Below are 12,635 nucleotides of genomic sequence, written 5' to 3'. Positions count from 1 at the left end.
CCCCCATCACACCTCTTCTGCTGCCAGTGCAGGCAGCGCAAGCCTCAGCCAGCCCTGGTCACCTGAGCCTTGGGCGCCTGGGGGGCTGAGGGTGGGTCTGGCTGCACCATGCACCTGCTGCCCCCTCGCCCCCCAGCTGGACTGAAAGGACTGGGGGACTCCGGCGGGGCTGAGGGGACTGGGTGCTGCCATCTTGTGGCTATAGGCACCGCATTCTTTGTGAGGGTGTGGCAGTCAATTTGCATATTCCCTCTTTATTAGATAGGATAGGTGGGGGGGAAAGTTCACATCTGAAAAACACATACACACAAAACAAAGAATGCTAATTAAAGTGTGCAGATAGCAGATAGTGAGAGCACAGCTTGTTGGAAAGTCCAGGAAAAAAGCAAGTCCAGGGGCAGGACTTCGTCGTTTGGGAGGGTGACTGACAAGAGCAGGCCTGGTACTGCCCAGAGGGTCAGCATCACAGCAGAGAGTAGACAAGGCAGGGGCCACCCCAGACCTTGAGACGAAGCTCAGAGCCAGAACACCAGCAAGAGTAGTACGGCTGTCTTCAGCTTGCTGGGGATGGCACACAATGCCTGCTGCCTAAGGTGGGAATGGGCCAAGCATGAGCAAACACCGAGGTTAGGTTATATGGCCTTGGCTCTGGCTAAAGCAGGGCTGCTTGGCAGGGAACCTGGCAAAGCCTACACATTCTGCATTTTTCTTCCCGTGTTTCTCCCAGCTTAGGCTCTATAGAAAGTTCTACGCTGTGGGCTTGGGAGGAGGCTTGCAAGTGGCTGGAAATGCATGGCAATCCATAACTTGAAAGAGAATTGGTCCCGTTCTCTCTTGTGATAGGAGTGGCAATGAAGAGGAAGGAATACAAATATTTTGGAAGGGAGGAAGCGGGGACAGGACTGAAAGGGAGAAAGGTACAAAAGGGGAGGGGGACAGCTGTTCCTTTCATATCCTGTGGTCATTGTCCATCTGCCATAAACTGGAAGAAGTCACCTAACGAGGTTTGGGGATTTCAGCCAAGGAAGTGACTAAAGGGGAAAATATTAAGTACAATAAATCACATACTGTCCCATTTATTCAGAAAGAGAGGTTTGCACATCTAATAGCCTATTTACTAATAAAGTAAGTCAAAACAGAAATTATTACGAGTAGCCTCATTTTAAACATAAACAAATATAAAACAGAAGGTGAAGAGGTATTACTTTTAAAACCCAGCTCTTTTCTCTACATTTTATAAAAGAGGTCTTTCAAGTTTAGAGGGAGCATGTTTTTAGTGTAAGTAGAGAATATTTTGGAGGATTTTTACTGTTCTTCTTTATTTGACATCTCCTAATCCTTAATATCAGTTTTTAGTAAATGCTTAAAATGGAAATTTTACTTCCATATAGTAGTCCTTCTTACAACACTGTCCTTGAAATATATTTCTGCAGTTACAAATACGCTAAATTCCCCCCAAGGGGACTTTTCGGTGAGCAAAACAGTGGTAAACTCTAGATTTCTATATTCAAATAATTGAATGATTGATCTCTTGAGACAAAGATACTGGACACGTTGATTTCTCTAAACCAACAATTTTCATCAATAAAGTAATGATTCATCTCAATTTCAGTCATTGTATTTTACCAAAATTGAATTCACTCGCTCTTGACAGATCCAAGAGCAATTTGAGGATTTCCTCTTGTGCAGAGTGGAACTGTTCTTAATTAAAGTCATATCTGTGGGCGCCTTTCAGTCACAATTCCCATCTCTGTCATTTGGGACTGTGAGGCCCCGGGATGCTTCCAGCCCAGGCTGCCACAAAGCATTATCTGATACAGGAGCCATTTATTCCTTCCCCGCCTCGCAAGGCAGGAGCTGCGGTCTCTGTGCAGGTGCAGGCCAGGCAATTCGAGCCTGTATTTTATGAGATCCTGAAGCAGCTCATGGCAGGATGTGTAGGTACATCAGACATGGGGACAACAACTAACACAGTGGTTCTCAACCTTCCTAATGCCACGACCCTTTAATACAGTTCCTCATGTTGTGGTGACCCCCAATTTCATTGTTACAAATTGAACATAATTAAAGCATAGTGATTAATCACAAAAACAATATGTAATTACATATGTGTTTTCCGATGGTCTTAGGCGACCCCTGTGAAAGGGTCGTTCGGCCCCCCAAAGGGGTCGCGACCCACAGGTTGGGAAACGCTGAACAGAATGCCTAAGAGGGGCTTAGAGACTTGGCACAGCCAAGAGCAGCATTCCCTGTTCAGCCATTCTTCATGCATGTACTTCAGCAGTGCTCTGAGAGTTGGTAAATAGCCCACATGGGGCCAACTCCTCATCTTCCTAGGTAGATTCCCCCCTCCATTTTCCTTGAACTCTACATTCCAAATTACTCCAGGGATAACTGATGTACAGGAAGGTAGTAAGTGACAAAATCAATTTGCTTCAAAGAGTATCAGGCAAGAAGCTTGCTCACTACTAGAGTACACACTTGATTATGTTTTTAAAAAATGTACTAAGTAATAGAACAAAATTACATATATATGTATACATATACACACACACGTGTGTGTGTCCATGTGTGTATGCCACATTACAAAATATTATGCACAGACACATAAATTCTTAGAAAGTTTAGGTTTTGTACTAGGAGAGGAATAAAACAGACATGAAAACTAAGAAACATGTTAAACCAGTTATCCTGGGAATTAGATTATTATATGCTTAAACTTAGGTACAGTTCATCAGGTAGTACTTCTGTACTTGCCAGATTATCAAGATGCTGCTCTACTTACAGTAGATGACTTTGATGCCATGGGCTAATGCCCTTAGGATTTTTCTGGCAAACTCAGTAGCAAAGGAAATTAAAATCTAAGTATAATTTAATCATTGTTCTACATCATTGTTGTTACTGGAAAATAAACATGCACAGCTGCCACCAATGCAATATTTGAACAAAAGTCTGTAAAACTATAAAAAACATTGATAATCTGTATGATAATTGTCCATGACCTGCTTGCGGCAGATTCTGAAGAAGAATGAATTGCAAAGTAGCAAATCAGCTTTGTGTTTCTTGATGCTTTTGAGTACAATCTCTCTTAACAAAAAAAGGATAATTCGCCAGTACTGCTTATGATACCAGTGTCTTCAAGTTGCTCATCATCTTTTGCACAATATAGAACGAGGAAGTCTCTTTCTTGAGTGCCCTACCCTAATATCCCCAGGGAGTGTGTCTAGATTTTTCAAAGCTTCTCCAGCAGTTGCCCGTTTATTCCTTGTTCTTTCCATTCACTACCATCTTGGGTTAGTGGCTCTGTGATCCATTCATCTACCTTGGAAAGATGAAAAGGTGTGTTGATCCTGTTAAGATTTACACAGGTCACAGCAGGGAGTTCTAAGTAGCCGGATTCCATCCATTTCATAACTTTATCATCTTTCTGTATCAAATGCTGTTGTTTCCATGCAGCTCCTGGAGCCCGGCCTGTCCCTGAGGTCTGAATTTTGAGTAATGGCAGCAGCAGCCCTTGAGCTGCCAGAATCCTCAGCAGGGGTCTGTCCAGACACTCCTCGAGCCTTCAGTATTTATGGGCACAGCTCCGCAATCTAGAGGCATGATTTCAGATTGTACTTTTCTCCATCTATAAATCTGCACACTCAGCTCTCTCCTCCTCCCGGGGCCCTTGTGGAACATTTAAAAAGGCAGCTTGTTTTTCAGGCAGGGCTTTAAGGAAAGAGGCTGCTACCGGCAACCACTGCGGAACCCCCAGGAGGACAGTTGCGTCTTCTATTGTTTCTGTTCTGATTTACTTTGAAAAGTCCTGGGCTTGGTGGAGAAGGGCATAACCAAATAAAAATAAAACTACCCAGGTCTTGAGAGACTAAAACCATAGATTTGTCCTTCTACTACAAAAGTAAAAAGAAATAGAGAGGGCTGCTGGAGATATCGGCTCACGAATTCCTAATCTGCAATTTCATACTGCAGAAAAACTCAGAAAAACAACAAACCTGTTTGTTTGTTTTTCACTTATATGATAGCAAAGCCACACGTGCCCTGAATTCATTTGGCAGCAATAACTGGCTGTAAATTATTTAAGGCTATTCATAATCTTTATTTTTAATTTACTACTTATGTGAATCTTTATGTACTTCATTGCAGAAATATTGTTATATAATATATGGGATGTGTACCTCATCACCTTTCTGAAATCTTTAATTAAGTAAATAATTTGAATCCTGAAGTTTATCTGACCTCAAAGGATTATGGACCTGTTTGGCTATTATTCTGAGGAAGGGAGTAAGTCTTGAATTCTTAATAGAAGAAATTACTCATATTTCTATTTTTGAAATGGCCTTGATTTTACACCAAATCAAGCTATTCTTTAAGTTGTTTGTTTTTACAGCAACTATCCAAGAGGGGTGGGATAAAAGGAAGACATTTATTCATGAATTTTAGAAACGTCTTGCCTAGCAGGTATTTGTAATCTCCATACATGTATATTATGGTTAATGGGCTATTGCACAATGAACAGATTTACAATGTGCTTATTATGGGCTTCATTGATTGACACATAATTGGTGCTTTTCATGTGCTTGTGTATTTGGGCATTATAAACTTCAACGGCTCTTGCAGAGTCTCCCAACCAGCCCTGCCCAGAGGCACTCCAGTTAGCAAGTCCCAGAAATTACAGGTTCCCTCTGACTTTTGTTGAGTCCCATTCAGGTTCCTCTCCATCATAGCCCAAAGATGAACGGCGTGTTTCTAGTGTAAGCAAACAATTACGTAAAAGTCATTTCATCAATGTTAATTCAGTTGTAATGTGATCATTTCTTTTTAAGAATATTTTAATTGAGCCAACTCAGCCTTAAGTAATAGAGAAGAAATTTATAACTTCTTATTCTCTTTTCAGTGTTGTTCTGCAATAAAATGTATGTATCACTTGAGTGTGCCAAGCTAAGCAAATTGGAAAATGAACTATGTAGTCTGGACTCTATGCTTCAGGACCTGTGATATAAGACACTTGTGAAATGCAGGAACGCACACACAGTACATGCTTTGGACAGGGCTCTTTTTTATTTTTTATTTAGTATTTTGTTAATCCTTACCTGAGGATATTTTTTCCATTGATTTTTAGAGAGAATGTAAAGGAGGGAGGGAGAGAGAAAAAGAGAGAGAGAGAAACATTTGATGTGATATTGATTGATTGCCTCCCACATACCCTCCAATCAGGCCAGGGATTGAACCTGCAACCCTGGTATGTGCCCTTGACCAGGAAGCAAAACCACAACCCTTTGGTACATGGGCCAGCACTGTAACCACTGAGCAACACAGCCAGGGCCATGTGTTTACATTTGATAAACTTATTGTCATTTCCAAACTTCTTTCATATCCTCCTGCAAGTTCCTTCATCTTTCTCTTCCAAATACCAACCTCTCCTATCACCTTCCCTTTATTGAATACTCTGTTGCTTTTGCCTCTCTCAGTAGTCAAATAGAGCCATCATGGAGATTACAATATGCTACTGGAGCCAGTGTTCTGATTCCCAGTAAATAATAGTCACTAATGGAAAATTATGCTTTTTTCAATGTATATATTTTACGCCGTGCATTTTTTTTACATTCAGAATCTTTCAATGTGTTTATGACTCATTTGGAAGTCAAACCATACAGTTCTTTCTCTGCCAGTTGACCTCACCTCATAATCTTGGCTAAGTGGGTTCTGTCTGATCTGTCCAGTTCTGAATCCCATTTGGCCTTGAGTAAATTTTTCTTTTTTAAAAAATATATTTTTATTGATTTCAGAGAGGAAGGGAGAGGGAGAGAGAGATAGAAACATCAATGATGAGAGATAATCATTGTTTGGCTGCCTCCTGCTGACCCCCATTGGGGATCGAGCCTGCAACCCGGGCATGTGCCCTTGACTGGAATCAAACCCAGGACCCTTCAGTCAACAGGCCGACACTCTATCCACTGAGCCAAATCAGCCAGGGCCTGAGTAAATTTCTTAACCTCTCTTTGCCACAGTTTCTTTCCTTACTTGTAAATTGGGCATGCACATAGACCTCTTCTTAGCAACCATAATTGTTCTCTTGAGTTACTGGGATTTTTTTCTTTATGGGTGCTATTAAAACTCTAAGTGACCAGATTTTCTTTTCCTTTTTTTGGATGCTAGGAACTGCAAAATCAAATTTTCAGCCCCACTCTACCAATTATACAAACCTTTTCAATTGTATGTCCTTGCACCAATATGTCTTGTCATCCTCTCAGAACACCTCCTTTTCCTTACCAAGTAGACTCCTCTCTTCGCCACTAACACATTTACCAGTGATGCTAACAAACAAACAGATAACTCATTCGGGCCTCAGTTTTCATTTCCTTATTGAATTTCTAGAATTTCCACTCAAGAGTTAGGAAATGGCGTAAGGTAAAAGAAACTATAGAGAAAAATGTACTGGAAGTCCTTTGATAAGCAGTAATTCAATTTTATATTTAGCCCACGAATAAATAGGGTCAGAAATTTGCTCCCTTGTCTAGGGTAAATGAATTTATGAAATGAGACAAAAAATATTGAATCATAGCTGAAATCTCTTAAATAGCATGGGCTAAAAACTGTTTTCTAGGCATTTATCATGTGTTAACTTCTTGATTTTCACAGCAGTTCTATAAAGAGAGTGCTATTGGTATTCACTTTTTACAAATGTGTAAATTGAGCACAGAAAAAGTAAGTGACTTGCCCCAGTCACACAGCTGAGAGGTGTCAAAGCCCAGATCGCAACCTGGCAGCCTGCCTCCATTGCTCATTCTCTTAAGTCCTTACATATGTCCTCTCTGGAACGTAGCTTACTTGGAGGAAATTTTACTCTGAAAAGTGAAGTAAAAATACTAAATACAATTATCAGTAATGCTAACAAGCCTTGAATCTATTACCATGTAGCCTTCCCTCATATGAGAAAAATTAAGTAAGATCTAGGATATATGATACATTATAAGATGTACCTACCATCAAATATTTTTTTCATTAATTCATAATGTTACGATTTTTCTATAAGGTTACAATTTTATTAGGTTTCTTCCTAAGCATAAAAGTGGTTCCCCCCCAAGAGCAGTGTGTTAATCTAATTAAATATTTAAACAAACGAAATAAGTCAATTTAAAGAGACAAGATAATGTCTTCTGATCCAGAAGATATTACATTTGAGAAACTTCTTTTAATGCAGTAGAAATGATTCCTGATGGAGAGGTCAGAACTTGTGCCTTGGGGATGATATTCTGTGTGGAATATGACTACTTTGAATTACTTTGCAAATTGCTTATTTTCAATTATGCTGGGCCCTTCTAATAAGACTTTACTAGTAAATTGAATAATTCATCTGACTATCATTATTCCTCACATTACTTTATCAGGCTGATAAAAATGTACCAGAATTACTTGTGTAATTTGTTTCTGATATTTTTATTCCGAAAGCAGGCTGGGTTATGTAACCATCTAAGTCATTTTGGGGCATTTTTTAATTAACTTGGGTGAATTATTGCCCTGTTGACTATACAGCAGTACCAAAGTTAACGTGTGGTACAGATACATCTAGTCCAGAGATTCTAAAGCATGGCTGTCGGAGATCGATGTCACTGTGACTCATTCAGACAAATCAAAAGTCCGTAAGTACTATCTCCTCTCACAGTTCCCTTTTTAGTAGAAACATAACTCAGTAAAAACAAAGAAATGGAGAATTTAAAATATAAAAAAACTGCAGCAAATTTATTTCTAATACAGCCAGAGTTTATTGAGCTGCTGCTGTGTACCAAACACTTTTCTGGGTATTAGGGACACAATTAGTGAATGAGACGGATACAGTTCCTACTCTGATGGAGCTTGCATCCTAACAGGAGTTGGATAATGAGCAAGTAAACGAGTAAATAAGGTAAATTTAAATACTAGTCAGTGCTATGAGTGACATAAAAATGAGTGATGACATGGAGGATGATTGAAGATAGACTTTTTTAGATTGAGTGCTCAGAGAAGGCTTCTTTGAGGAGGTGATATTTGCACAGATGCCTGAGGGAGAAGAAGGTCAGGGTCAGGGGAAGGTCTGTGGGGAACAGGGTGGGAAGAAGTTGACATAATCAGTGTAGTTTCAGGCAGAGAGAAGGAGTACAGAAGCCCTGGGAGGGAGTGTTCGGATAAGAGAAAGTCCGAAGAGGCTGGAGCAGAGTAAATAAGAGGAAGAGCAGTAAAAGGAAGGTCTAAAATGTATGGGACAGCAGGTCATGTCGTACTTTATGTATCATGTGATGTGGGTGCCTCCTCCCAGCTCTGGTGCTCTGGGATGGGGAGCCCGGCTTGGGGTTGAGACCCCCATGCTTCTGAGTGGGATCCGCTGTAACTGAGATATCCCTCCGGAACCTCAGCTGCTGCCTGTGGGAGCAGGGCCAGCCCTTTACACATCTCCGCTCTTCTTATCATCCTCTGTGTGGCTTCTTCTGTAAATCTTTGCTTGGAAGACTTCTCCTCAGCTAGTCTTCAGTTGGTTATTCAGGATGATTGTTCTATAATTTAGTTGTAATTCCAGTTTTGTCCTGGGAGGAGGTGACTGTCACTTAACACCCACTCTGCCGCTGTCTCGGATCTCCTAATACTTGTAATTTTGACTTAGTAACTTTGAGATTTCCGTTAGAGATGGCAAGTAACAGTTGGATATACAAGTGTAAATCTCATGGGAGATAAACTCCCGGGTATCATATGTTATACATGTTATTTAAAGCCTTGAAAGTAGGTAAGATCACCAAAGTAGGCAATCTAGATGAGAGAAGAGAAAAGCACTAAAACAATTTTAGGTCTCTGGAACTCATATTCCTGTAAGTACCAAAGAGAGTGTTTGAATTTTAAACCAGCTTAAGCCCATCAACTGTTCTCCGACCATGCTTGTATGCCCATGATTCTAAATTACCTTTTCTCCTTCAGCAATTCTTTAACTCTTTGCAAAATTGCTATTTGAAAGTGCAGGACGTGCTTTGAAGGAGAGAAAATAGATCTGCAAAAAAAGGGGGGGGGGGTGTTTTGCATTTGACATTTGGGTTTGTCTTTCCTTTTTAGTTTTAAATATCAGTGTCAGCAATTACAGATTCTTGACTTAAGAGGATAAAGAAAGAAGTAGCTGTTGCAGGTGGTGCCTGGTTATTGTCTGCCCACTGAACAAGAGTGCTTTGAGGGATGTGAGAGCTCTACACACAGCATCTAGGAGCGGGGAGTTGGGGTTGGCCTTCATCACCTGGGCACATGGACATCCCCTCATCCCAGACAGAGTCGAGTAATCGTTGTCAATCTGGGCAAGGACAGTCCTATTCTGCAGATCAAAGTCTATGTGGCAGTGTGGTTGCAGTTCAGAAGGGTTTGCATAAAGAGAAACTTCACCTAGTGCAGTGGTCGGCAAACCGTGGCTCGCAAGCCACATGCGGCTCTATGACTCCTTGAGTGTGGCTCTTCCACAAAATACCACCTGCGGGCATGCACGTACAGTGCGATTGAAACTGCGTGGCCCATGCGCAGAAGTAGGTTTTGGGCCTGGGCGAGTCTATTTTGAAGAAGTGGCGTTAGAAGAAGTGGGGGGTGTCGGTCGGTCACAGCGCAGGTGGGCCTCGGGATACGCAGGCAGTGCGGGTGAGGCTGGCGATTCATGCACGAGTTGAGGATGGGAGAGTTGGAAGGGGTCGACCTCAGCGAATATACCTCAATCAGATTGAGGACGTTTTTAGCAAAGGCCAGCTTCGAAGTACCCTAATTAAGTTAATAACAATGTACCTACCTATATAGTTTAAGTTTAAAAAATTTGGCTCTCAAAAGAAATTTCAATCGTTGTACTGTTGATATTTGGCTCTGTTGACTAATGAATTTGCCGACCACTGACCTAGTGTATGTAGAACAGCTATACTCAGAGTGGGCGTGGGGGATCATTCATTCATTGGACTGGCGTCATTTGGAATGGTCGTTTGGTAGGAGTAGCCTCAGCGAGAGGCGGATATCCAAAGCGGACTGTTTCTCTTGGGGAGGTGCTGCTTCCAGCGGGGGATCTCCCCACTTCAGTCCAGTAAACATGGGCAGTGTCTGTCCTCTGATTGGCCACTTGTACCTTGTACCCCAGTCCTGGTCATCCAGGTGTGCACCCCTGCGTTGGAGTCCCTTTGCCCTTTTGACCATCTTTTCACATGGGACCCCTTTAAGGTAACCCTGGGCTAGTTCTGTTTTCTAGGGTACACGTTGGACCTCCAGGAACTGTGCACCTTGGTCCCAGTGGGGGTGGAAGTGCAGCTTGTCCTGAGGGATAAAGCTTTATCCTGAAGAATTGTTAAAGCGTTGATTATAAGCATGGAGGTAACATGATTCAGTTCACTTGTGGGAAGAGTGCTGGCAGCAGGCATGGCTGGACAAGGACATGTGAGGCTGGAGATAGGGAGAGCAGCTAATCACTATTGCACAGTCCTGGCAAGAGCTAATGAGGGTCATTGACAGTGGTGAGGAGGAGATGGATGCAAAAGATGTTAACAGTGTAGATGTGAAGATTTATGACTACGTGGCTGAGGAAGAGTGAGACACCTACCGGGTGCCTTTTTGTTTTACTTCATAGATTTATAATCAACTTAATCTTACAACATGGAGATGGTAGTGTAAGAAAATAGACAGGTGAGAGTCATGCTTGTAATCAAGGTCATCTTTGGACACATTTTTATTTTGAGGTTTATCAGCTTTGCTTCTCTTCTCAATTCATAAACAGTTTTCAAGGAATTGAGTTCTGTAAGGAAGATTATGGTTATCATCTGTCTTATCCTTTCCTTTTACAGGGATTCACTTTATACGTTTGCTTTTAGGTACTTACCGTGTGTACAGCATAAAGGAAGCACACATATACCATTTAAATTCTTTAGGCTAATTTGAGTTTTCTTTTGAAATAAACAGATTGTCTGCCAGACCTTATTCTTGTTTGTGTTGACGTTTGTCCCGCATAGGCCTGGCGGTTTCCATTTCCAATCCCACAGTGTGATATTTGTTTTAGGCAGCTGCTTATGGAAGGTAGAATTTAGCAGCGATCAGAATGACATAAGGTGGGTTTCTGTTTGAGTTCAGGGTTGCTGGGTAACTCTCCTTTGAATACCTTTCCTTTCCTGCTTTTTCACGTATGTTTTGGCTGTGAGGATAAATCTAGGAAAACTGCTGTTTGGCCTTTTAGCACAGTGCCAGCTTTGTGATTGCAAACGAACTGGTGTTGTGCTAAACACCACTGAAATAAAATAAATGAGTCTGATGGAAGCTTGGAACTCGTGCTAGAAATGTAAAAACCCAACAGATGCCTTTTGCTGAAACCCAGTCTCCTCCAGCAGATGGGTAACGGTTAAACATAAATGGCACCATTTCTCTTTTTTTGGTTCATTTGTTTTTAATACAGTATTAAAAATCCTGCTAAAATAAACTTCTGACATATGTTTCATGACTGTTTGGTGTATCCAAAGATCTTTGAAATTACAGTTATACTATGTTTTATTATATGAATTCATTGAACACGCAGAAACACATTTTTGTCCGAGCTTTAAAACTTCCTTTGGTATAAATATTTCCAATATTGGAAATAATAATGGGAAATAATCACCAAGTAGTCACAATGAGATATAATGTCCCTCTTTTACATCTTTAATGTTGGGCTACAATAAAATAATATAAACCATATCTTCCATAGTTCTCATTCACTTAGTGCTTGAGTTTTCTTTACAATATTTTAGTTTCTCACATACTGTCTCATCATTTAAATAACACACACACACACACACACACACACACACAGAAGAGGGTGTTTTCATTCCTCATTAAATTTAATAACTTAGTCAGGTTGGTGTTGCTCAGTGGTTGAGTGTCGACTTTTGAACCAGGAGGCTATAGTTTGATTCCTGGTCAGGGCACATGCCAGGGTTACGGGCTCGATCCCCAGTGTGGGGCGTGTGGGAGGCAGCCCATCAATGATTCTCTTTCATCATTGATGTCTCTGTCTCTCCCTCTCCCTCTCTCTTCCTCTTTTTGAAATCAATAAAAACATTTTTAAAAAATGAAATGACTTACATACATTTAATGCAATCACTATTAATTGATATTAATTCGCAAGAACCATGGTGCATTATCAATCATTCTATAATATTGAGATATTTTTGGCATAGAAAATATGTGCTTATTTTATAATTTAATTTAGAAGTTTGTGTATCTCTAAATAAATCTACAATTTCTCTTGTTTGCCTTTTTTCTGTTTCCTAAAATTATTTGTCAAATAATATTCAACAGAACAGTTCACAGGAAATTCCAACAAAGTTAGAAGAATGAGGAAACAATTGGTTAAATATCTAAATGGTTAAAAATGTGTCTAAAATATTTATCAGAAAGGATACTGTGTCATTACAAGGTTTTTTAACTTTGAAACTTATTGCTATTTACAGGTTCAGGTTCCTGTCGCTTTAGTTATTCAGACCCCGACATCATCGTGTCATATGCCAGGAATAATACTGCGGACTGGATTCAGCTCGAGACAATTAGGTTTGTTGTCATTGAAAGTAATTTTCATAAATTCCGACATAGGTGTATTTCTTCCTCCTTGTTTGCCTTCATTCTACCACTGA

At 40.6% G+C, this 12,635-nt stretch overlaps 1 protein-coding gene across 2 annotated transcripts in view; it reads left to right on the top strand.

Annotated features, from left to right (window-relative positions):
• Window positions 1-12,635, top strand: part of RELN (reelin) — a 423,783-nt gene that overhangs the window by 213,485 nt on the left and 197,663 nt on the right. For both annotated transcript variants that reach the window (XM_070424598.1, XM_070424599.1), the window contains exon 9: window positions 12,456-12,552. In XM_070424598.1, the coding sequence (XP_070280699.1) occupies window positions 12,456-12,552 (97 nt within the window). The remainder of the gene's footprint in view (window positions 1-12,455; window positions 12,553-12,635) is intronic.

Source organism: Myotis yumanensis, unplaced genomic scaffold, assembly GCF_028538775.1.
Source record: "Myotis yumanensis isolate MYYU_CA2020_CCGP unplaced genomic scaffold, mMyoYum1.0.hap1 SCAF_9, whole genome shotgun sequence".
Lineage (NCBI taxonomy): Eukaryota > Metazoa > Chordata > Mammalia > Chiroptera > Vespertilionidae > Myotis > Myotis yumanensis.
Note: the sequence above shows the minus strand (reverse complement) of the source record. Positions and strands in the feature narration are given on the sequence as shown.